The sequence below is a fragment of the Carcharhinus amblyrhynchos genome, chromosome 4 (assembly GCF_965287045.1).
Source record: "Carcharhinus amblyrhynchos chromosome 4, sCarAmb.v2.hapA, whole genome shotgun sequence".
NCBI classification, from domain to species: domain Eukaryota; kingdom Metazoa; phylum Chordata; class Chondrichthyes; order Carcharhiniformes; family Carcharhinidae; genus Carcharhinus; species Carcharhinus amblyrhynchos.
The window spans coordinates 89,728,048-89,753,042 of NC_137327.1; the positions used below are offsets into that span (position 1 = coordinate 89,728,048).

At 42.6% G+C, this 24,995-nt stretch overlaps 1 protein-coding gene across 6 annotated transcripts in view; it reads right to left on the bottom strand.

Annotated features, from left to right (window-relative positions):
* Positions 1–24,995, bottom strand: part of gdpd2 (glycerophosphodiester phosphodiesterase domain containing 2) — a 147,851-nt gene that overhangs the window by 68,654 nt on the left and 54,202 nt on the right. For 2 of the 6 annotated variants that reach the window (XM_080187520.1, XM_080187514.1), the window contains exons 1-2: positions 9,525–9,889; positions 6,380–6,505 (exon numbers count right to left, since the gene is read on the bottom strand). In XM_080187520.1, coding sequence (XP_080043646.1) covers positions 6,380–6,505; positions 9,525–9,527 — 129 coding nt within the window. In that variant the 5' untranslated portion in view covers positions 9,528–9,889. Of the gene's footprint in view, positions 1–6,379; positions 6,506–9,317; positions 9,427–9,524; positions 9,890–24,995 lie in introns of those variants that run through there. The other 4 variants (XM_080187518.1, XM_080187516.1, XM_080187519.1 and 1 more) reach the window with 3 other exon arrangements.

Genomic DNA, 24,995 nt, shown 5'->3' on the forward strand with positions numbered 1-24,995 from the left:
AGCTGGTTTAGTGACTGGAAGCTAGTGTCCAGTGGCACACCACAGAGATCTGTGTTGGGCCCCCTATTATTTGTCATTTATATAAATGACATTGATGATTATGTTAGGGGTAGGATTAGTAAATTTGTGGATGACACAAAGATTGGTCAGGTGGTTAACAGTGAGTTACAGTGTCTTGGACAACAAGAAGATATAGATGGAATGGTCAAATGGGCAGATAACTGGCAGATAGAATTTAACACTGAAAAGTGTGAGACAATACACTTTGGAAGGAGTAACTTGACAAGAAAGTGCTCAATGAACGATAGGACACTAGGAGGTTCTGTGGAACAAAAAAACCTTGCATAGCTTACAAAAGCAGGGAAGTAATGTTGGAGCTGCATAGAACTTTGGTGAAGCCACAGCTAGAGTATACCAAAGTTCTATATAACCAGTCACCACAGTATCGGAAGGATGTGATTGCATTGGAGATGGCGCAGAGGAGATTTACAAGGATACTGGCTGGGATGGACATTTAAGTTATGAAGAAAGGCTGTGTAGCCTTGGGTTGTTTTTGTTGGAGTAGAGAAGGCTGAGAGGCGGCCTGATTGAAGTGTACAAAATTATGACACACGTGGACAGTGTGGATAACGAACAGCTACTCCCCTTAATTGAAGGGTCAGTCACAAGGGGACATATGTTCAAGGTGAGGAGGAGGAGTTTGGCGGATGTGGGAAAAAACCTTTTTACCCAATGGTGGTGACGGTCTGGAATGCACTGCCAGGGATGGTGATAGAGGTGGGTTGCCTTTAAAAAGTACCCGGATGAACATTTGGCACATCATAACATTCAGGGCATTGGATCAAGTGCTGGCAGATGGGATTAGGTGGGAGTACAAGTGTTTCTGATGTGTTGGTGCAGACTCAATGGGCAAAAGAGCCTTTTTAGTGCTGTATGACTTTATGATTCAGGTATTTGAAAATTAGAAAAGTAAAGTGAACGTTGGTCATTTACAATGTGGGGAAGTAATAATGGAAAATAAGGAAATGGCAGATGAGTTAAACTAATATTTTGCATCTGTCTTCATTGTAGAGAATACGAATAACATCCCAGAAATAGGATCATAAAATCCCTACAGTGCAAAAGAAGCCATCTGGCACGTTAAGTCTGCACCAACTCTGACAGAGTACCTTATCCAGGCCCTCTCCCCCACTCTAGATTGGGGGAAAGGCAAATTGTGCGGAGGGTGTGGAGAGTCTGCAGAAGGATCTAGATAGGCTGGGCGAATGGGCCAGGAAATGGCAAATGGAATTTAATGTTGGCAAGTGTGAGGTGGTCCACTTTGGTAGGAAGAATGGTAGGAAGGACTATTACTTACGTGGCGAAAAACTGCAGCAGGCGACGGTGCAGAGGGACCTCGGGGTCCTTGTGCATGAGTCGCAAAAACCCAGCCTGCAGGTGCAGCAGGTGGTCAGGAAGGCGAATGGGATGCTGGCCTTCATAGCGAGGGGGATTGAATATAAAAGTAGGGAGGTCTTGCTGCAGCTGTATAGGGCATTGGTGAGGCCGCAGCTGGAGTACTGTGTGCAGTTTTGGGCGCCGCACCTGCGCAAGGATATTTTGGCCCTGGAGGGAGTGCAGAGGAGGTTTACTAGGCTGATACCGGAGTTGAGGGGGTTGAGCTATGAGGAGAGGCTGAATAAACTAGGCTTGTACTCGTTAGAGTTTAGAAGAATGAGGGGAGATCTCATTGAGACGTATAAGATGATGAATGGGATGGATAGGATAGAGGTGGAAAGACTCTTCCCGCTCAAAAAAGATAGTAGGACTAGGGGGCACAGCCTCAAGATAAAGGGGGGGCGGTTCAGAACGGAGTTGAGGAGGAACTTCTTCACTCAAAGGGTGGTGAATCTCTGGAATTCTCTGCCCGTTGAAGTGGTGGAGGCTGCCTCGCTAAATATTTTTAAGAAGCGGGTTGATGGGTTTTTGATAAGAGAGGGGATTAAGGGTTATGGGGAGAGGGCGGGAAAGTGGAACTGAGCCACGACAGATCAGCCATGATCTTATTGAATGGCGGGGCAGGCTCGAAGGGCCAGATGGCCTACTCCTGCTCCTATTTCTTATGTTCTTATGTTCTATCCCTGTAATTCCACACATTTACCATATCTAGTTCATTTCACCTTCACATTTTTATACACTAAGCAACAATTTAGTATGACCATTCCATCTAACCTGAACATCTTTGGACTGTGGGGGTAAACCAGAACACCCAGGGAAAATCCAAGCAGACATGGAGAAAATATGCAAACTCACGCAGACAGTCACCAAAGCCCAGAATCGAACCTGAGTCCCTGGCACTGTAATGCTAACCACTGTGCCTACCTTGTGTCTGTCAAGAGGTGAAAGCAAGGGAGGAATTTGAAATGTTACAATTGCCAGGGAAAGAGTACTAAGAAAATTATTAGGACTAAAAGTTGACAAGACCCCAAATCCTGATGGACTTCAGCCTAGAATCTTAAAAGAAGTAGCTGCTGAGGTAGTAAATGCATTGGTTTCAATTTTCCAAGATTCCTAGATTCTAGGGAGCGAGTCAGGAAGGTCAGGAAACTACAGGCCGGTTAGTTAACATCTGACATCAGAAAAATGTTGGTATCTATTATTAAAAACGTTATTACTTAGAAAATTTTGGTCCAATCATGCAAAGCCAGAACTGATGAGAGGTTATTGACCTGAAACATTAACTGTTTCTGTCTTCAGATGCTGCCTAACCTGCTGAGTTTTCCAGCATTTTTATTCTTATTTCAGACTGCCAATAAATGAAGTATTTTGCTTTAGAGCAGATCAAAGTCCTGCCATATCCAGTAATGAAACTTGGTGGACAATTAAACAACCGACCTGAGAAGAAGGCTTTACACGCATTCCTTCGTTGATGAGGGAATCCAGCACACCAGTGCAAAGGCCAAGACTGGTGCGTTTACAACCATCTTCAGGCAGAAGTGCCAAATGGATGATCCATTTCAGCCTCTTCCTGATGACCCCAATAGCAGAGAATCCAATCATCAATTGATTTGGTCAAAGCTGTTATCAGGTAAAATTACAGATTAACTGTAGTTTGCACATTCTCTGTGGGTTTCCTCCAGGTGCTCCAGTTTCCTCCCACTGTCTAAAGCTGAGTTAGGTTGATTGGCCATGCTAAATTGACCCAAGTGTCAAGGGGATTAGCAGGGTAAATATGTGGGGTTACGGGAATAGGGGCTGGGTGAGATTTTAATCAGTGCCATCTTGATGGGTTGAATGGCCTCCTTCTGCACTGTAGGGATTCTATGATTCCATAGGAGGTGTTAAAGAAAAACACTGTGCTTAATGTTTGACCAGTAGAGACAAAACCTTGATTTTGCTGCATCTGGAGTGGCATGTATATTTCTGGGCTCTTCCTTTCAGGAAGTATATATATTGACCTTTGAAGGAGATTAGCCTGAATCACCAGAATGTGACCAAAACGTAAGGGTTAGTTTATGAGGAGAGATTGTATAAACTGCAATATGACTTTGAAAGGAATTGATAAGTTGGATGAAGAAATTTGTGTTTTGCTGTTGGGAGTCTGGAACAAGGGGATAAAGTTATAGGCTGGGATGTTATGGCAGGTGAATGGAAAATTGGCTCAATGCCAAATTCTCCAACCTCACTGCAGTGGGAGCATGGCATGAACGGCCAGTAAGATTGCACCCACAGAGTTTTGCAGCACATAAACGAGGTTCTTTGACCCAATGTGATTACATTGGCCATCAGGCACCTATCTATTCTAATTACATTCTTAAGCACTCGGACTTGCATGCAGTGACATGCTCATTTAAATGCTTCTTAATGTTGTGAGAACTTCTGCTTCCACACTCTTTCAGGCTGAGAGTTCCAGATTCCTCAAATCCTAGCCTGTCCCTTACCTTAAATCTATGCCTCCTGATTACTGACCACCTACCCAGCAGAAACGTTTTTTCCTATTTACCGTATCTATGTCTGTCATTATTTTGTACACCTCAATCAAGTCCCTGCACAGACTTGTCTGCTCTAAGGACAACAACCCTAGCCTAGTCAGCTTTGGTTCACAGCTGAAACAGTGATGAGTCTCTTTTGCATCCTTTCCAGTGCAATCACAACCTTCCTATAGGGCCCAATTTTACCATCATGTTACGCCCGTTTTCAGGTGTGAGAACCTCAAGTCGGGCATGAGGTGAGTAGCACGATCTGTGCACACTTCCATGCCAGTTCCCCCTTTACCAAGGCCCGAAAATGGACATAATCAGGACCCTGATATGCATGCATTTAAACTGACTTAATGAGCTGAATGCCCAATTTTACCGGCACTTCCCCCTTTACAACCATCTTTGCCCATCCAGAATTGGCACGAAACAGACATGCTCCATTGAGTTTTGATTCAGGCGCTCCAGTTAGTGAGGAGCTGGGTGCCGAGTGTGCGACGACTTTCTGCTTGAGATGGGTAGGAGGGGAAGGTGGGTCTGCTGCCACTCTGCCTGTGATCAATGGAGGGGAAAGGGGTGGGTCTGCTGCCACTCTGCTGAAATCAGTGGAGGGGAATTGGCGGGGGGGGGGCGATGGTCTGCTGCCACTCTGCTGTGATCAATGGAGGGGAAAGGGGTGGGTCTGCTGCCACTCTGCTGTGATCAGTGGGGGGGGCGGGATCCACAGTCACTCTGTCTGAAATCCGTGAGGAAGAAGAGGGGTGGTCCGCTGCCACTCTGCCTGAGATCAGTGGGTGGGGGAGGGGGGGGCGCGGTCTGCTGCCACTCTGCTTGAGATCAGTGGAGGGGAAGGGGGTTCGCTGCCATTCTGCCTGAGATTGGGGGGAGGGGTCTGCAATTGGTCTAAGTGGCCGAAAGGAGTGGGGGGGTGCAGTTAAGGGGATCAGTAATGTTGTGGGGTGAGGCAATGTCAGTGGGAGCCAGGGGGAGGCATTATCCGGCCTGGGAGGGATGTGGCAGGGGAACAGTATTCTTTTATTTTTTTCTGGGCACATGCAGTTGGAGGCTTTGATCAGAGCTGCAGGATTTTGGATGCCATAAGCCCCGCCCACAGACTTCTGCAGCACAATTTGGAATCACTGATATGTTTGCAGACAGGGCGCATGTAGGGTCACCTGAGAAAGGGTCTAAAAGTTAGATCTGAAACACTGAGTTTCAAGTCCACCTAAAACTTAGAATCAAAATGGTAAAATAGGGCCGAGAGTCTGGTGATCAGAACTGCATACAGTACTCTAACTGTGATCAGTAACTGTGATCAGCCTAACAAGCATTTTACATAGCTCCATCATAACCTCCCCGTTTATAAATCCTTTGCCTCAGCTAATAAAGGCAGGTATTCTATTTATCTTCTGAACTACCTAACCTACCTATTCTACTGCTTTCAGGGAACTTTCGACATGCACCTTAGTATCCCTCTGGTCTTTTGTAGTTTTTAGTATCTTACTTTATTTTGCATTCCTTTGCATTGTCAGAGCTCACAAAATGCATCATCTCAGACTTTTCAGGGTTAAATTCCATTTGTCATTGTTTTGCCTGTCTAACCAGCCTGTCTACATCATCCTGTAAGCTAAGGTTTTCCTCCACACTATTTATCACACCGCCAATTTTTGTGTAACCTGCAAACCTACTGATTACGTTGTAGTCTAGATCATTAATGTACACTGCAAACAGCAAGGGACTCAGCACCAATCCCTGCTGTACACCACTGGACATAGGCTTCCAGGACAACCTTCGACCATCACCATCTGTCTCCTGCCATTAAGCCAATTTTGGATCTTACTTGTCAAATTATCCTGAATCCCATGGGCTCCTTCTTGACCAGTCTCTCATGTTAAAATCAGAGCCAGGCCATTCAGAAAATAAATTTAAAAATAATTTTTCAATTGAAAGGTGGAAGAAGTGTGCAAAACTCTTTTCCACAAAAAGTAGTTGTTGCTACCTCAATTAATTTAAAATCAGAAGTGGATGGACGCTTTGCTCGTCAAGAGTATAAATGGCACCCTGGTGGGTGGATAGAGTTTGGATGCAGTTCAGCCACGATTTCATTGAATAGCGGAACAGAGATCGAGGGGCTGAAAAATCAACTCCTGTTCCTACGGTCAAGTAGAATTCCATATTAGAACAACACTGCAAGCTTGGGAAATATTAGGAAAAATAAATGAGCTACAGTTGGTGCAGCAAGCCTTATAAATTCTTCAAACGCAATGCAACTGTCTTGGGAAGAATAAAGCACAGAGACACGCAATGCACATTAGAAAAATAAAGCACAAACAAACAATCTAAATACATTCTTTGTACTCAAATCACAAAGTGGCCTTCTTCTGCTAGGTGGTAATTGGCTTCTGTCGAACTCAGGATAGTACCTTTTTGTTGGGTTGTGGTGGATACTTCTTCCATTGGCAACTATAAATCCCAGTGATACAAGTTAAGCAAAGATTCTTCAACTGAAGTATCATCTGTCTTTCCATCATCAGTCTCTCTAGTTTTAACTGCACAGGGAAAAAAAACAATAAATAATGACACATATCAGAAAAGCATATTTCCACAATTTCATAAATGGAACAGAACAATTGTATCCCACTCATTATTCCTGATGATGGAATCATCAATGCTTTTCATATGTCTTCCTTTTTCCTCAGCAGAAGATTCATCCCCTCCCTCTCTCCCTCCCTCCCCAACAATACACACATACACACAGTGAACAGCTATAACTGTCCCTTTCCAGCCTGTTTGCTCTCACCCATTCTCCTTGCACCCAGAATCATAATAAGGTTCTGCTTGTCCTACCCTACCAACCAACCAGCCTTCATTTTAATGCTACACCAGTTCTGTCATCTCCAGTGTGATGCCACCAGCAAACACATCAATCCCTCTTCCTCTCAGTACCCTGAAAGACCATTTCCAACCATCAATCCTGGTCTATCCCTCAATTTATCAACAGCCCCATCCACTTCCCTTGGCACATTTCCACACAAGCACAGACAATGCATCACCTCCTCTCCTCACTGTCCAAGGCCTCATACATTCCTTTCAGGTGAAACAGCGATTTACATGTACTTTTTTTTCAGTTTCATTTACTGTATTTGTTGCTCACAATACACATGGATTGAACTGAAACCAAGGTGGGTGGATAGGGTTTTGATGCAATTCAGCATAATTTCATTAAATGGGGGGTGGGATTGAGGGATTGAAAGATCAATTCCTGGGGAACATTAGGAAAAATAAATAAGCTACATTTTGGTACAGAAAACCTTAAATCCTTTGCAATGCAACTCTCTTAGGAAGCATGGGACACAAAGGCACACAATGCACATTTGGAGAATAAAGCACAAACAATCTAAATCCACACTTAGCACGCAAATCACAAAGTAGTCCGCTAGGAATACCTCCATTTAATCTACAAGTGTAATCCTGTGACTCAAGTCACCTGTCATTTTAATTCTCCATCTTGGGCTCAAAGTGAACCCTTTGACCTTAACCAACAATGTTACAATGAAATTTAATGCGAGCTCAAGGTGCACCTTGTTTAGGCACTTCACAGCCTTCTGGACTCAACATTGTGCGTTCAGCAATTTTAGACTATAATTTCTGCCTAGGGCATTTTGTTTTCTTTTTACTTGGAGTTTTTAATGATGCTATCAGTTGTTTTTTGCCTTCAGATGGAAACTGTTCATCATTCGGTCATATAGGCCTTCATCAGACACATCTTTGTTTCTTTATTTGTTTCATTACCCCTCCCTTTGGCTTTGTGCCTCTAACTCTTTTGTCATTTAATTTTTCCTGTCTTTCATCATATCACAGACCTTCCCTTCTATTCTCTTACCACCCTCCTCCCGATCACCTGCTTCAAATTTATTACATTTCTCATCTTTTCCCATTTGTTTGAAAGACTATTGACTTGAAACTTTAATTCCACTTCTCTGACAGATGCTTCCTGACCTGGAGAGTCTGGGGTATTAATAATGGAAAATAAAGAAATTGCGACTGAATTAAACCAATAATTTGCATTTGTCTACATTACAGAGGATACTAATAACATCCTGGAAATAGGATCATAGAATCCCTACAGTGCAAAAGTAACCATTTGGCCCACTAAGTCAGCACCAACTCTCTGACGGAGTATCTTAGCTGGTTCCCCCCCTGCAACCCCCACCTCACTTTATCCCTGTAATCCCACACATTTACTATGAGTAGTCATCTCACCAATACATTTTTATACACTAAGCAGCAATTTAGCATGGGACCTATGATTGCTGACATGGCCCTCAACACCGTGTGGTCCACCTCCTGTGCCACAACCCTCACCCCCTCCCCTCCCTCCCAGCACAAGGATACAGTCTCCCCTGTTCTCACATTTCACCCCACCAGCCTTCGTATGCAAAGCAAAATCCTCTGCCATTTTCGCCAACTCCAGCAAGATGCCACGACCAAACACATCATCTTTTCACTCCCTCTGTCAACATTGCACAGAGACCGTTTCTTCTGGGATAACCTAGTTTACTCCTCCACTATGCCAACACTTCTCCCATCATCCATGACTCCTTCCCATGCAATTGCAGAAGTTGTAACACCTGCCCCTTTACCTCTTTCATGCTTCCCATCCAAGGTCCAACATGCTCATTCCAGGTAAAGCAACATTTCACTTGCACCTCTTTCAATTTGGTTTATTGCATTCACTGCTCCGAATGTGGTCTCCTCTATATCAGAGAGACCGGGCATAGACTGGGTGATCGCTTTGCTGAGCACTTTCAGTCTGGGCGCAGTTAAGACTCTGACCTTCCCACTGCTTGCCATTTTGACACATGATCCTGCTCCCATATCTGTCATTGGCCTGCTGCAATGTTCCAGTGAAACTCAACGCAAACTGGGGGAACAGCATCTCACCTTCTGGCTAGTACGTTACAGCCTTCCAGTCTCAACATCAAATTTAACAACTTCAGATGAGTAGCTCTATCCCACCTCAACCCCTTTGTTTTCATTTCATTTCATTTTTAACTGTTCTCTACCTTTTATTTCTTTATTGTTTTTCTTTTCCCCCAACTCTTTCCCTCTATTTTATCCCCCTTTCCCTACCTTATTTCCCCCTTTACTTCCCCTTTCCCCATTTTTCTCAATTTTACCTCTCCCCCCTTCCCCTACATCTTCATCTGTCACAGTTTACCCTTTGATTTCAGCTTCTCTGTCATTTGGCCATTCACACCTTCTATTCTCTCGATGGATTGCCTTTCCCCTTGTTTTTGTGGCTATGACTCATTTTTCATTCTCTCACCCCACAGTATAAACATCTCCCATCTTCTATGCCTTTTAGCTTTAACAAAGCATCTGGCCTTGAAATGTCAGCTCTTTTCTCTCCTTACAGATGCTGCCAGACCTGTTGAAATTTTCCCACATTTTCTCTTTGGGTTTCAGTTTCCAGAATCTGCAATAATTTGCTTTTATCCAGTTCTCAAATTAGATCTGTGTCATTTTATACTGCTTCTGTAAAAAATATGAAAAAGGTATACTCACCATTGCTGTGCTTTGGATAGTTACTGATTTGCAGCCATGGACATTGATCTGAAGTAACTACATTGATGTAATAATCAATCTAACTTAATTTATCTGGCACCAATGCTTTTACAGGAGAATAACTTTCAACCTCAGTGGGCCATCTTAGTGTACCTCCTTGGCAACAATTTTTATTCTTTAGCAACTTGCACCCATGTGTCCACTCAGCTGTTGTGAACAAATTAATCTGCTTTTCTGCTACACCACAACTTTAGTTCTTAACTTAAGCAACTGCCTTTTAAGAGCTTCTGCTTTACTGGAATTTAGCCCTACCATGTGAGTTACATGCCAAACGCAATGAAAAAATCTATTCTCCTGCTTGTTGCGTGTTCAGAACAGGCATGTCTTAAACTGATCCCTCCCTTCACCCTAAATACACACTATGTGCACAGATGCCTCCACCCTCAGGCCATATGCAGTTCCAGTTGTTGGAGGATTGCAGAGTTGGAACCTGTCAATCACAGATTAATGCTGAGATGATTTCAGGCACACCCTGTAAATGCTTGACCAGACATGCCTTGTATGACAGATTTTTTCTTTACGTGGTAAAGGGACGAGGGAACAACCCCTCAAGTATGAATCTTTTGATTGTGCAATGTAATGTTTCATCAGTGGGAGTGGGAAAATCCAATTATTAATCTAAATTTAACTTTTTTTGCAAAAATATTGCAACAGCTTTGACTTTCCCAATGGTTCAGCTAGTTATTGCCTGAAACGGCTGAACCATATGGATTCCAATTTTGATCATTGTGTGTGTGCTGTGTTAGCTGATGTAAGCTGTTGAGATATTAGGAAATGTCATTTGGTCTCAGCAGCCACATGTTGGGGTGGGGAAAGCCAGTAAGGGTTTCTCCTGATCACTTCCATTATGACTACTGGATGGTGCATGAGGACTGGATTGATCGGTTTTGTTGATAGCTCCACAATATAGTACGGCCACTTGGGCTGTTACTGGATGGCATTCAATGCTTATGGAGTTGTAGAATCAGAAAAACATGAGTACTCCCAAGAGAGGTGAAAAATTTAGATGAAAATAAATTATAAAAACAATTCACACTTTTTATATCAAATTTTCCAGCAGTGGCAGGAATGTACAGTGAGGCATATGTACCATTCTTATTTATATATTATATATATTTCATATTCATTTATATATTTAGTTAGCATTACCAAAGAACAGGAATTGTGTTAGTTTTTGGGTGCTGATTAGACATCAAGCAAAGAAAGTCAACACTGTTGCTTACTGGGAAGGAAATGTGGCCATGTTAATGGTGACCTAAACTGTATTGTCTAAGTTAAAAGAAGACAAAGTTCAAAGGAATGGGACTTGACCATCAGCAGGCATAGCTAATTGGAAATGCTATTATCTCCAGCTTCGTCTATTTTTGCTTTCTGTAGCTGTGGCACATAATCTATTTGCCTTGACTATTTAACACTCACATTCTGATTCAGATTGTCATGTGTTCAAGATCCATTCCAGAGACCTGAGCACAACATCTCACCTGACAGTACTTGCTGTGTACAAATTGCCTACCATGTTTCTCTGCATTACAACTTAAATTACTTTGACTGGTGAGGCAATGGCCATGTGGTATTACGGTTAATCCAGAAACTCAGCTAATGTTCCAGAGACCCGGGTTCCAATCCCACCATGACAGATGTTGGAATTCACCAATGGTGAATTCAATGAAAATGATCTGGAATCAATAATCTACTGATGAAATACAATACAATGAAACCATTACCGAATGTTGGAAAAAGCCATCTGGTTCATTAATGTCCTTTAGGGAGGGAAATCTGCCATCTTTACCTGGTCTGGCCTATGTGTGACTCCAGAGCCGTAGCAATGCCCTCCAAGGGCAACAATCCTGGCCAGCCAGTGACGCCATGTCCCATGAACAAATGACAAAAAAAATTGGTTGTAAAGTGCACTGGGATATTATAAATGCATATTTTTCTTTAGGTAGATACCCTATATCAGGATGTAAAGAATTTCAGACTTGCCAACCACTTCCACGCCATTACAGATATAATTCTTCTGGGCTAGAACTCTGACTTCGACAATCAGTGTACAGTCCTGGTCCTTGAATCAGAGGAAAGACACTTTTGCTTTGAGAGGATGCAGATTCAAGGAGAAAAAATCATTTTGTGCAATAGGAAATGTACTATGAGGATAGCTGGGGATCAGTTTTGTTGGGAAAGAGGAAGGTTTTAAAAGTAACCATATCTGAAATTTTTAAAATTAATAAAGACAATTGTTAAACTTTAAGTGTGACCCATATAGCTCTCCTTACATGACATTGAATGTGGCCTGTTTCATGTTTGAGATGGGTAATGAGTGTAGTTTGTGTTATCTTTGAGTGAGGAGATGAAATTTGAAGGCTATTGCAGGCAAGTCCATTTCTTGCAATCCCACTGGCCCCACCCATCCCCAGCTGAAAAATTCATGGTAAACTCATATACTCGAAACACAGCTGTCTTCCTGGAGAGCTGCTGCCTGGTCTTGACAGCACCACTGAGAGAGGTGTTTGTTGCTGAGGATGGTTGGATACCAAATGGCAGAGACATATCCTCAGAGAGGTAAGTACAATCAGACTAGCCACGCAGAATATACCACCCTCATCCCTGGATTCCCCATTGGAGATTGGCAGTCTTCCTTTCCAATTGTCCTCTGGACAGTTACAGGAAGACTGTCTCCATGAACTTGGCACCCTCTTGATGTGGCAAAAGCTGCTTTGCTGCTGGCAAAATTGTCTTCAGTGGGGCCTTTAGTTATATTTAAATCGTCTGCCCGCCTTAAAGGAGCCAATCACATCAGGGCCAGAATTCTCCAGTTTTGCATGTCCCATTGCTGCTGTCTGTGAGAATGGCGAATTTGGTGCTCAGCCAAATCTCCATTCACTGCAACAGACTGGAAAACCCCAGCTGCGGGAGATGAATTCTGCAGCAGAAAAGTTCCCCTGCTCATCACTACTTTCCTGAGTTCCACCACCCTCTCCTCTCCAGCCCACCACTCTGCAGCTGGAAACCTCATGTCCAAATAACCTATATCTTTTCCATATTTCATAGTCTCCACTTTCTGACATCTAACTAAATTATTTATCCAACCTATAAATGGCCCCCAGCCATCACAAATAAATGATACAGTTGGATCAGATCTATTCATCATTTTAAAAACTTCAGTTGCATCCCCAATTTTCCTCTGGCACTTCTTCAAAGTAAATAGTTGAACTCTTGCAGCCAAGATTGTAGTTAAGAAAGTAGCAGGGAATACTGAATTTAATGTAAGCTAGTTATCTTACCCTGGAGAGGCACAGACCTCAGGGTGACTTGCTTGAGATATCTTACATGATGAATAGGATTGACTATATACGCATGGATTTATTTTTGAATTAGAAAAGTTAGAAAAAACAGGTCGACATGCATCTAAGTTACCCAAGAATAGAAGTTGGTTAGATGTCAGATGGGTTTTTAAAGTTTTAATAGAACTTTATCAAAATAACCTCTAGTTTCAAAGGACAATCTCACATAAGAACATAGGAAATAGGAGCAGGAGTAGGCCATCTAGCCCTTCGAGCCTGCCCTGCCATTCAATAAGATCATGGCTGATCTGAAGTGGATCAGTTCCACTTTCCTGCTTTCTCCCCATAACCCTTAATTCCCCTGTCTATCAGAAACCTATCTACCCGTGACTTAAATATATTTAGCGAGGTAGCCTCCACCACTTCAACGGGCAGAGAATTCCAGAGATTCACCACCCTTTGAGTGAAGAAGTTCCTCCTCAACTCCGATCTAAACTGCTCCCCCCTTATCTTGAGGCTGTGTCCTCTAGTCCTGCTATCCTTTCTAAGTGGGAAGAATCTCTCTACCTCTACCCTACTATCCCCTTCATTATCTTATACGTCTCTATAAGATCCCCCCTCATCCTTCTAGACTCCAACATGTACAGAACCAGTCTATTTAGTCTCTCTTCATCGGCCAACCCCCTCATCTTCGGTATCAGCCTAGTGAACGTCCTCTGCACTCCCTCCAAGGCCAATATATCCTTCTGCAAGTGTGGCGACCAAAACTGCACACAGTACTCCAGCTGCAGCCTCATCGGTGCCCTGTACAGTTACTGCAAGACCTCCCTGCTTTTATATTCTATGCCCCTCACTATAAAGGCCAACATTCCATTCGCCTTCTTGATCACCTGCTGCACCTGCAGACTGGGTTTTTGCGACTCGTGCACAAGGACCCCCAGGTCCTTGTGCACTGAACACAGTACAGTGTTGATGATTAGTAATTACTCCAAACACCTCACGTTTTTAGCAGGGCACATGATGTGTGTAGGCAATTAATATTGGCAGGGAGAAAGGCAATATTACCAGTATAGCATTACACAGTACCTCTTTCAACATGGCCAAGTGAAAGTCCGAAAATCTCTTGCTTTGGGGCACATTGGGAACACATTTACCACATGAATTGCAGTGATTCAAGAAGGTGGCTCACCATCACCTTGTCAAGGGTAATTATGGATTGCCATTAAATGCTCGTGTTTAATAGTGATAACAAGTGTTATGCTCAGTCAATATTTCAATACAGGATACAAAATTTAGCAGCCTGAGGATACAAAATGGGAACCCACACAAGCTGTAAACAATGCTTCTTTTTCTTTTAAATAATATTCTTTTACTGCCTATTCAACAGTTTGCTTTGAAATAATGACGGTGGCCCCTCCAAAGCAGCTCAGGAGCTATACATTCTTCATTTCTGGATGCCTTGAAAACATAGCTTGCTTTGCAAATCCAATTTCATCAGTGGGCACAGTCACCACTTGACCTGGCACACTGAGTCTTCAAGGTCAATGAGATTTTGTCTGCAACATATCTCAGCCTCTGACAACATTAAAGAAGCTTTGGGTTTGTTCATCAAATCTGCAACTGTAGAACCCACTTTGATCTTTGAAGGGACCCGATGAAGGAAGGGAATGGATGACCAGCAGGCAGTCCAAGAGATACAGGCAGGTAGTTCAGGAGTCTCTTGGGTCTTGCTTACAAATTGGTATTCCATTTTGGAGGTTGATAAGGCTGTTAATTCCTCCAGGGAATGCAGACAGAGCCAAGCCACTGACACCACAAGCAGCCCGTCTGTACAGGAGAGAGAAATAATGGAATGCAATAGTATGTGTGGTTCCAAAGTCAGGTAAACAGATAAATGCTACTGTGGCCATCAATATGACTCGAGGATGGTGTGTTGCCTCTCTGTTGACAGGGTCCGGGATGTCATTGAACTGCTGAAGGGGATCCTTAAATGGGTGGGGTGATAGGGCAGAGATCATGATACATGTTGGCACTAATGACATAGGTAGAAAGAGGGGTGAGGTCTCCATTGAGAACTCAGGGAGCTAGGCAGTGGACTAAAAAGCAGGACCTCTCAGTTATAATCTCTGGATTACTCCCTGTGCCATGTGTTAGCAAAATCATATTGCTGTTTAAAAAAGGTGGGTAGGATATGCATCCTATATGATATGCCTCATGGTCTCTTATCTCTAAAAACTCATTGTTTGATTGCCTAGGGGATGGAAGAGCAATTTTCCAGAATTATTTTTCCCATTTCTTGTTTTCTCTCCATCTGCTTTTGTTTGCCTCTTGCAGGAGGTTACATCCCTTCTGTTATTTAAGAAGCAAAACTAATGGAACTAACTTGATAGACCAGCTGGTCTTTTTCTTTCTGTCTCTTTTTTCCTGTCATGTATCTAGAAGACAATATGGGCTGCTGTCTTCTATGTTTTGTCACATTTACCATAATGAGGGACTTTTCATGCTACTACATGATGACTGATTCATTTTAAGAGTTGAGTCAGAAACTACTAATGACAATATTAGCAGATGAGTATTTGTGCTGCTGCACAGCATTCCTCTTCTGCAATTTTAACAGGGACATTGACTATTTTTAAATAAATGGGACAAAGCAGCAGACTGAAATATCAGACAAACATTACAGACAGTAACTTCTGGGTTGGGAAAAAAATTACTAATATTGTTATTTGTTATTAATAAATTCCAATAGCACGCATGAGTCACTGTTACAGTTTCTGATCTTGTTTAATGTGGTGAATATTTTCTGATATATAACTCAAAATAATATAAGTAAAATAATATAAAGTAATGTAATATAATTCAAAAACTCTGGCAAATAAAGGGGAAAAGAACTAATGCTTTGTATGGAAATATAGGCCCTCTAAACGAAGTACAGAACATTTGCTCACAAAACTGTTCTTTGTGACCATCTGGATAACAAAGAGCTTGAAGGTTAGATATCATTTTGGCCATGCGCTGCTGCATGTTCTCTAGTTGTACATGGGAGGGGCTGAATATCGGCGGCACAGCAAGAGTCAAGCTTTCTCAAATATTTGGGGGACCCCAAGTCTCATTTCTTGGTGCTCAGGCAATTAACTGCCTGGCACCAGTGCTCCTGTCATTTAAAAAGACAGGAATCCACTTCCAAGGGCTGTTAGCCAGAGGGTGAACAGCTCTTCAAGCTCAGTAGTGGCACCACATGCAATGGCCCTTGAGGGGACAGTGGCTGTCAAAACAAAAGAACCCTGGTATCTTCACAAGCTAAGTGGGTTCGAGGGTCAGTAAGGCAGGCCCCTGTTAGTGAGAAGTTGCTAAAGATAGGTAACTGTTTTCACAAAGATGAGCTTTGTTACTGAGAGGGGAGTAGTCCTCTTTGAGCCACAGAGTGCCTGGTTCCCCAAACTACAAACAGACCACAAGGCTTTAATGGGGGCCGCCAGTCACTGGTAAAATGCAAATTGTGATGGGACTAGGCCCTTAACTGGCCACTTAACATCTTCAATTGGCCACTGGGTGGGGAGTCTTTCCTACACCTTCCTAGCTACTGATGGCGTGAACAAGGTGACAGGCCCTCAATCCTCCATGTCCCCTCACAATTTAATGGCTTCCTTTGCCTTCCCACCCCACACATAGATGGATGATAAAACTCATCCTTAAAATTTTAGCAGTATTGTAAAATTGGGTCAAAAACAGAAAATGCTGGAAAATCTCAGCAGGTCTGACAACATCAGTGGAGAGAGAATAAAGCCAATGTTTCGAGCCTGGATGATCTTTTATCAGAGCAGAGCAAATTTGTACTCCATTTTTGAGGTTGATTAGGGTGTCGGTTCCTCCAAGGAGTGCGGATAGAGCCAAGCAATGGTTAACACTGCTGCCTCATAGCGCCAGGGATCTTGGTTCGATTCCCGGTGTGGGTCATGTCTGTGTGGAGTTTACATGTTCTCCCCGTGTGTGTGGGTTTCCTCTGGGTGCTCTAGTTTCCTCCCATAGTCTGAAAGACATGCTGGTTAGGTGCATTGACCCGAACAGGTGCTGGAGTGTGGCGACTAGGGGAATTTCACAGTGACTTCATTACAGTGTTAATGTAAGCCTACTTAAAACTAATAACTATTTTAAAATTTTGAGCCTGGATGACCCTTTGCCAGAGCTCCATAGATTGTGTCAGACCTGCTGAAATTTTCTAGCATTTTTTGTTTTTGTTTCCGATTCCAGCATTCACAATATTTTTGCTTTCATCTTATTGTAAAATTGAGTGATAGGCAAAATAGGCTACTGCATGATTATTACACAATTTGTGACACTGCTCAAGGCTTAATGCAAATTCAAACAATTATTTCTCAATGCCTCTGTGGTGAGTTATTTGTGCACTGCTAGCCAATGTGATAAACAGAAATTGGGTAGGAACAAGACTAGGCAGATTACTGAGATCCTACTATTTCGTTTGTAGTTCACTTCTGTCCAAAATCTAAGATCTGCTTCTGCCCTCAGGCTCACAGCTCACTGGTTGCATCGTCATATTTGACTGTTCATTCTTTTCTAGACTTTAAAGCCTATGTCCAAATCGTTAACCAGTCTTTTATTTTGGTTGCTGATGGAATCTTCATTTCAATTTCTTGTTTTCATTTCTGATTACCAGTGTCTGTAGTTCTTTCTTTTTATCAGGCCTGTCAATTGGTTTGGAATAATGTAACACTGAACTTTCTCCTACTGGCTAGATTGACTGACGAGGTTCTATAGCTGACCTCAGTGCTTTGGGTTCAGAAGAAAATGCTTATTAGAGTTTTCCAATCCTTATTCCAGCAACTCCAGCTAGCAAGTGTTTGTGTGCATACCCACACTGAAAAGCCTGATACACACCAACTAGGAAGAAGGAAGAATATGATGCCTGAGGGATTGAACTCCAGTAAGGGTTAGTGCCAGTAGCGGAGGTGACAAGGGGAGAAAAGTGGGAGGATAAGGAAGAAAAAGGTCCACCAACCTTGCTTTTGTCACCTAAAACTCAGAATAATAAAGCACAGAAAGAGGCCATTCGTCTATCATGTGTGCACTGGATGTTCGGTACAGCTATTCAGCTAGTCCAACTCCATTGCTCTTTCCAAAGAGCCTTGTAAAATTTCTTCCACGTATTTATCAAATTTACTTTTGAAAGTTACTACTGAATTTACTCCCATCGTTGTTTCAGGTAGAGATTTCATATAACAACTTACAGCATGTAAATTTGGAGAGCTGTTTCTGTTCCAAAGTAGTTGAGCAATAACCTGACAATCCTATCTTTCAGAATTGTAACTTTCAGCTCATGTGCCAGACTCTTTGATTGCTATTGTGGATTTATGCTGTCAAACCAGTAGGGTAAAACCACTGGAATTGGTAGCAGTGTGCAATCATCAGTTAATATCCTTCCTTACTGTATACCAATGTTTAATTCCATTCGTTACTCCTCAGAATAAGATGGTCCATGCCAATATGCCAAGAACTGGAAACTTTCAGGTTCAAGCTGATAAGTGGCAATTTACAGCTGCACTACAAAATTGCCAGGCAATGACCAACCCCCCTCCCCTTGACAAACAAATAGCATTACCAATGCCAAATTCTCACAATCATAAGAACATAAGAAATAGGAGGAGTAGGCCATCTAGCCCTTTGAGCCTGCCCCGCCATTCAATAAGATCATAGCTGATCTGAAGTGGATTAGTTCCACTTTCCCCACTCTCTCCCCATAACCCTTAATTCCCTTGTCTATCAAAAACCTATCTACCCGTGATTTAAATATATTTAGCGAGGTAGCCTCCACCACTTCAACGGGCAGAGAATTCCAGAGATTCACCACCCTTTGAATGAAGAAGCTCCTCCTCAACTCCGATCTAAACCATCCCCCCTTTATCTTGAGGCTGTGCCCTTGAGTCCTGCTATCCTTTCTAAGCAGGAAGAATCTCTCTACCGCTACCCTATCCATCCCCTTCATTATCTTATACGTCTCTATTCTCATCCTTCTAAACTCCGAGTACAGATCCAGTCTATTTAGTCTCTCTTCATAGTCCAACCCCCTCATCTCCAGTTCAGCCTAGTGAACCTCCTCTGCACTCCCTCCAAGGCCAATATATCCTTCCGCAAGTACGGCAACCAAAACTGCACACAGTACTCCAGCTGCGGCCTCACCAGTACTCTGTACAGTTGCAGCAAGACTTCCCTACTTTTATATTCTATCCTCCTCGCTATAAAGGCCAACATTCCATTTGCCTTCTTGATCACCTGCTGCACCTGCAGACTGGGTTTTTGCAACTCATGCACAAGGATCCCCAGGTCCCTCTGCACCGTAGCATGCTGCAGCTTTTTGCCTTTTAAATAATAATCCCTCCTACTATTATTTCTGCCAAAGTGGATAACCTCACACTTGCTAACATTATACTCCATCTGCCAGGTCCTCGCCCATTTGCTTAGCCTATCCAGATCCCTCTGCAGACTTTGCACACCCTCCACGCAATTTGCTTTTCCACCCATCTTCGTGTCATCAGCAAATTTCGTCACCCTACGCTCGGCCCCCTCCTCCAGATCATCTATATAAATGATAAATAGCTGATGCCCCAGCACCGATCCCTGCAGCACTCCACTAGTCACCAACCGCCAATCAGAATAGCACCCATTGATACCAACTCTCTGCTTCCTATTAGACAGCCAATCCTCAATTCACACTAACACCTTACCCCCAACTCCGTGCACCCTAACCTTCTGTAGCAACCTTTTATGACGCACCTTATCAAATGCCTTTTGGAAATCTAAAAACACCACATCCACTGGTTCCCCTCTGTCTACCGCACTAGTCACATCCTCAAAGAAATCAAATAAATTCATCAAACACAACTTCCCCTTAATGAATCCGTGCTGCATCTGCTCTATCAAACCATTCTTTTCTAGGTGCCTCAATCAAAACAGGTCCAGTTAAGCTTTTGGTCAGACATAAACGTTAGGTACAAGAGCAAGTTGGATATTCTGTGGAGAGTGACTTGTCTGCTGACTTCCTAAAGTATTTCCATCATATACAGTCAAGAGTGTGATGGAATACTTCCCAATTGCATGCTTAAGAGCAGCTCCAGCAATACTCTTGACTGTGGATGGTGGAAGTGCCTTAGGAAGTCAAGAAACTCAACACTATACAACCTAGCTTTATTGACATCTCATGCACCACCATAAATATTCATTGTTTTTTTTTATTCATTCACTGCTGGCTGCCCAGCATTTATTGCCCATCCCTAGTTGCCCTTGAGAAGTGGGTGGTGAGCTGCCTTCTTGCTGCAGTCCATGTTCTGTGGGTTGACCCACAATGTCATTAGGGAGGGAATTCCAGGATTTTGACCCAGCGACTATTAAGGAATGGCGATATATTTTCAAGTCAGGATAGTGAGTGGCTTGGAGGGAAACTTGCAGGTGGTGGTGTTCCTATGTATCTGCTGCCCTTGTCCTTCTAGATGGAAGTGGTCGTGGGTTTGGAAGGTACTGCCTAAGGATTTTGGTGCATAGATAGTACACACTGCTGAGTGTTGGTGGTGGAGGGATCAAATGTTTGTAGATATGGTGCCTATTAATCGGGCTGCTTTACCCTGGATAGTGTCAAATGTCTTGAGTGTTACTGGAGCTACGCCCATCCAGGCAAGTGGGGAGTATTCCATCACACTCCTGGCTTGTGGTTTGTAGATGGTGGATAGGCTTTGGGGAGTCAGACATGAGTTACTCGCTGCAGTATTCCTAGCCTCTGACCTGCTGTTGTAGTTACTGTGTTTATGTGATGAATGCAGTTGAGTTTCTGGTCAATGGTAACCCCAACGATGTTGACAGTGGGGGATTCAATGATGGCAACACCATTGGTGGTAACAATGGTGTGTATCACAAGCACATCATGGCTGCCATTTGTACCATCTACAAGATACACTGCCAAGGTTTCTTTGACAGTACCTGTAAAATCTATTACCTCTGTTGTTTTGAAGGACAAGGTGCATGGAAACACCACCATGGGCAACTTTCTCTCCAACTCATACTATTCTGACTTGGAACTATATGGCATTTATTCATCATCACTTGGTAAATGTCCTGAAATGCACTACCTAACAACACCATGAGATTTAAATGGTATGGACTGAAGTGGATCAAGAATGTGGCCACCACCATCTCAAGGGCAATTAATGTTAGACACAATATGCTGGCCTGATTGGCAATATTTACATCCCACGAACAAATAATAAAAAAAAAATTCCTTGAGTCTGGTTCTTTTGGCAGATACCTTAATCTGTGTCTACTGTTTACCAACTCCTCTGCCTCTGGAAACTACTTATTCGACTTATCAATACAATTCATGATTTTGAACACTTCCAACAAATCTCCTCTGTGTTTAATTCATTCCAAAGCCATGTTGCTGAAGTAGGGAACCAAACACCAGCCTTGTATTTTAATTCTAGATTTAATTACATAATTCAATATTACAAATGTCTGTCTTCTCCCCAGTGAACATTCTTGAAATCTATCTTTATAATTCTTTTAATAATAATACAGTTAATCAATAAAATGAACTAGTGATCAGGGGTTACTGCCCCCAGTAGAGGGACACTGTAACGAAAACAGAAATGTTAAAGGAAACTTAACTAACTAATTCAAAATATCATTCCTGAGGGTATGATGCACACTAGCCCTGGTGGTGCCCACTGGTTGTAAAAGGCCTTAAGCATACAAATAGACAAGGTGGGTATGTGGAGCTGCATCCACAAAAAGATCAGCCATGATCTTATTGAATGGCAGAGCAGGCTTGAGAGGTCAGATAGCCTACTGCTGCTCCTAGTTCTTATGTTCTATGGGGATGACAGCCCTGAGTAAGGCACTGTAACAAAAAGCAACTTACAAAATCAAACTAAAATGTCTAACTAAAGACATGCTGGTTAGGTGCACTGGCTATGCCAACTTCTCCTTCAGTGTAGACACCGGAGGGTGGCGACTGGGGTATTTTTACAGTAACTTCATTGCAGTGTTAATGCAAGCCTACATGTGACATTGATAAGTAACGTTTTTAACTAAAATGTTATTCCTGTGGTTGGGGTTGGAGAGCCTGATGAATCACTCCAGCCCTGTGGAGCCCACTAGTCATGGAAGGCCTCAAGCATACCAGTGGATAGGTCTATCTTTATATACTCTTTTTAAACAAGTCTCTCTTTATATGCGCTCAAGGTACTTAACTAACTAAGGCAATGCCCTCCACCTGTACATGCTTAACCTTAATAATACAATTAACATACCATTAACAGTTGCCTCTCTTATTTCAATACTAGCGCTAAACAAACAATATTCCAAAAAATTGAAAACATAAAAAATTTTTTCATTAGCTGTATAGCATAGATAGCATGTATAGAACATTCAATGGGCAAATTAGAACTCTGTATAGAATTTCTCCGGAAGTATTTGATAAGTAAAACCCCATGTCTATTGTTTTTTGAGAGCGAAAGCATTTTTAATCACCTTTTCTTATTCTCCTAGGCAGAATTGGGGGAAGGGGGTGGTGGGGGATAGAACCTGAGCTCATGGGAGAAGCCAGCTTCTGAACTCTAGGGGTGCTATTGCGCAGGTGCTCCAATCTCCCAGTGTACTGAGAGAATTCCTGTTGACCCATGAACACTGGGACCCTCCACCCACCCACCCCACTGATCTCCCTTGCCGTCTTGCAGAGTTCCCTCCCTTCCACCCCAATCACCATTCCCGCAGAGTTTCTTCCACCTCTGCCAACGACCCGCTCAGCCCTGCAGTGTCCCCCCTTCCCTCCCCGATTGCAATCCCTTCTTCAAAGATCCCTTCCTCCCACCCCGATTGCCAACTTGACAGTGTTTCTTTCTCTCTCCCTCCCTCCACCCCTGCTAATCGACACCCTGGCAGAGTTCCCTTCCCTCATTATAGCACCATCCCACAGTTTCCGACCCCGCCCCCCACCCCCCACCCCCCCTCACTCAGGCCCCATCCCCTTGGAACTGCCCCTAGCAGTTAAGGTGCCCAGTCGGAAGTGCCAGAGTGTCAGTTGGCATCGCCCCATGCACACTGCCTGGCGATACCACTGACCGCCTGAAGGGTTTCTGGTCTCGCTGGTGGAGACCATACATAATTCTCGCTGGGGAGAAACTTGACTGGTGAGGTGATCATGGTAAGTGAGCCCAGACAATAGTGTCCGGGACTTGTTAATGACATGTAAATCATTTCACTAATATTTACATCAGCTTGCCAGATTTGCAGACAAAAAAAGAGCCAGTATGATTGGGGGAGGTGAAAAACTGGGCATGTTTCTAAATTTTCGCCACCTGCCCAATTTTACTACCTTGCCTCACTGAAAGTTGGGCATGACGAGGTCATAAGATCATGCTCTTAATTTCCCAGGCGAAGCGACAACATTTTCTATTTTCACCCACCAAAATTAATATAAAACCAGCTGTACTTGAATACACATCAGGAATAATGACACCAAAAGTGTCACTAAAAAGCATTAATTCCTTGTCCTTTAGTTTCTCCAAGGCAAGAAACTTGAGTATGCATTTCTCCGAGTTTATTTCTTAAATGTTTTATTTGCTCTCAAAACATCTACAATAGTAACGTGCTTTATCATAGTACTTTATTCCAAAACTGACATCTGGTTTCATCTGAGCGTATAGCCAATTCAGTTGTCAAATCAAGTTCCCTTCCAGCTCTGTTTCTGCTTTAGATGAAAAGCATTTTTCTGCGATGACTTAGCATGGCTTATTGGGGTACGAGTAACATTTTCTAAATAAGATTCAATGTTACTCTCAAACAATTCTGCTTAATGCCTAAGCCTATGTACTTAAAGGTCTCTAAAGCCTGACTTTCAGATTTAAATTTCCTTTTAATCTTACTTCTAACAAATTGCTTATATGTCACAGAACCTCTTTACAGAAAATAATCAACATGAATTATAAAAATGCCTGAGAGTTTCCCTTTGTGGTACCAGTAGAAAATTGCTGGAACTGTTTTTAGTTGAGTATAATGTACTTTCAGCAAGACAGGCCGAGCCAAGATATATCCTACTCTTAATGCATCATTCAAAGTACAAACACATTTGTTCAACTTACTTTCTCATGAATATGTGGTGATATCTAAGAAAAATGATCTAACATTTTTTTTCTGTCATTGGGGGGTTCAATTTAACATGATATCCAAGATTTTCTTTGAAATCTGAACCATTCAGCTTATTTTCCATTTTAAATGCTCCATCTGGGTTGACATTTTTCATACATATCTATTTATGAAATAAAACCCTATCTGGTGTTTCAGAGTAGACATCAAATGCTTTCCAACAATTCAACTCTTTTTGTTTTGCCTTTCTTTTCCATTTGCTTTTTTTTTTAAGTAGCCTATTCTTAAAGTCTTTTTCTAGAGAAATGTGTTTCTAAATTGTTCGGTCTAACTCTAATAGTGTTTCAAAATTGTTTTGTGGTCCTTGTCTCATTGTCTAAGCTAGTCCAGCTATGGTGTCTACTTGCACTTCTATGTTTTTCTGGAATGTTACGACTGGATTTCTCTTTCCCACGATCAGAAGTTCTATCACTGTTACACAATCATTTCTTCATGAGTCACTCCCAGATCACTACGACAAACACATACTGTTTTGATTTGATTTGATTTGATTTATTATTGTCACATGTATTGGTATGCAGTGAAAAGTATTGTTTCTTGAGTGCTATACAGACAAAACATACCGATCATAGGCAAGGAAAAAAGAGAGTGCAAAATGTAGTGTTACAATTATAGCTAGGGTGTAGAGAAAGATTAACTTAATGCATGGTAAGTCCATTCAGAAGTCTGATGGCAACAGGAAAGAAGCTGTTTTTGAACTGGTTGGTACGTGACCTCAGACTTTTGTATCATTTTCCTGATGGAAGAAGGTGGAAGAGAGAATGTCCAGGGTGGGTGGGATCCTTGATTATGTTGGCTGTTTTGCCAAGGCAGCAGGAAATGATGACAGAGTCAGTAGATGGGAGGCTGGTTTGCGTGATGGATTGGGCTACATTCATGACTTTTGTAGCTTCTTGTGGCCCTAGGGCAGAGCAGGAGCCAT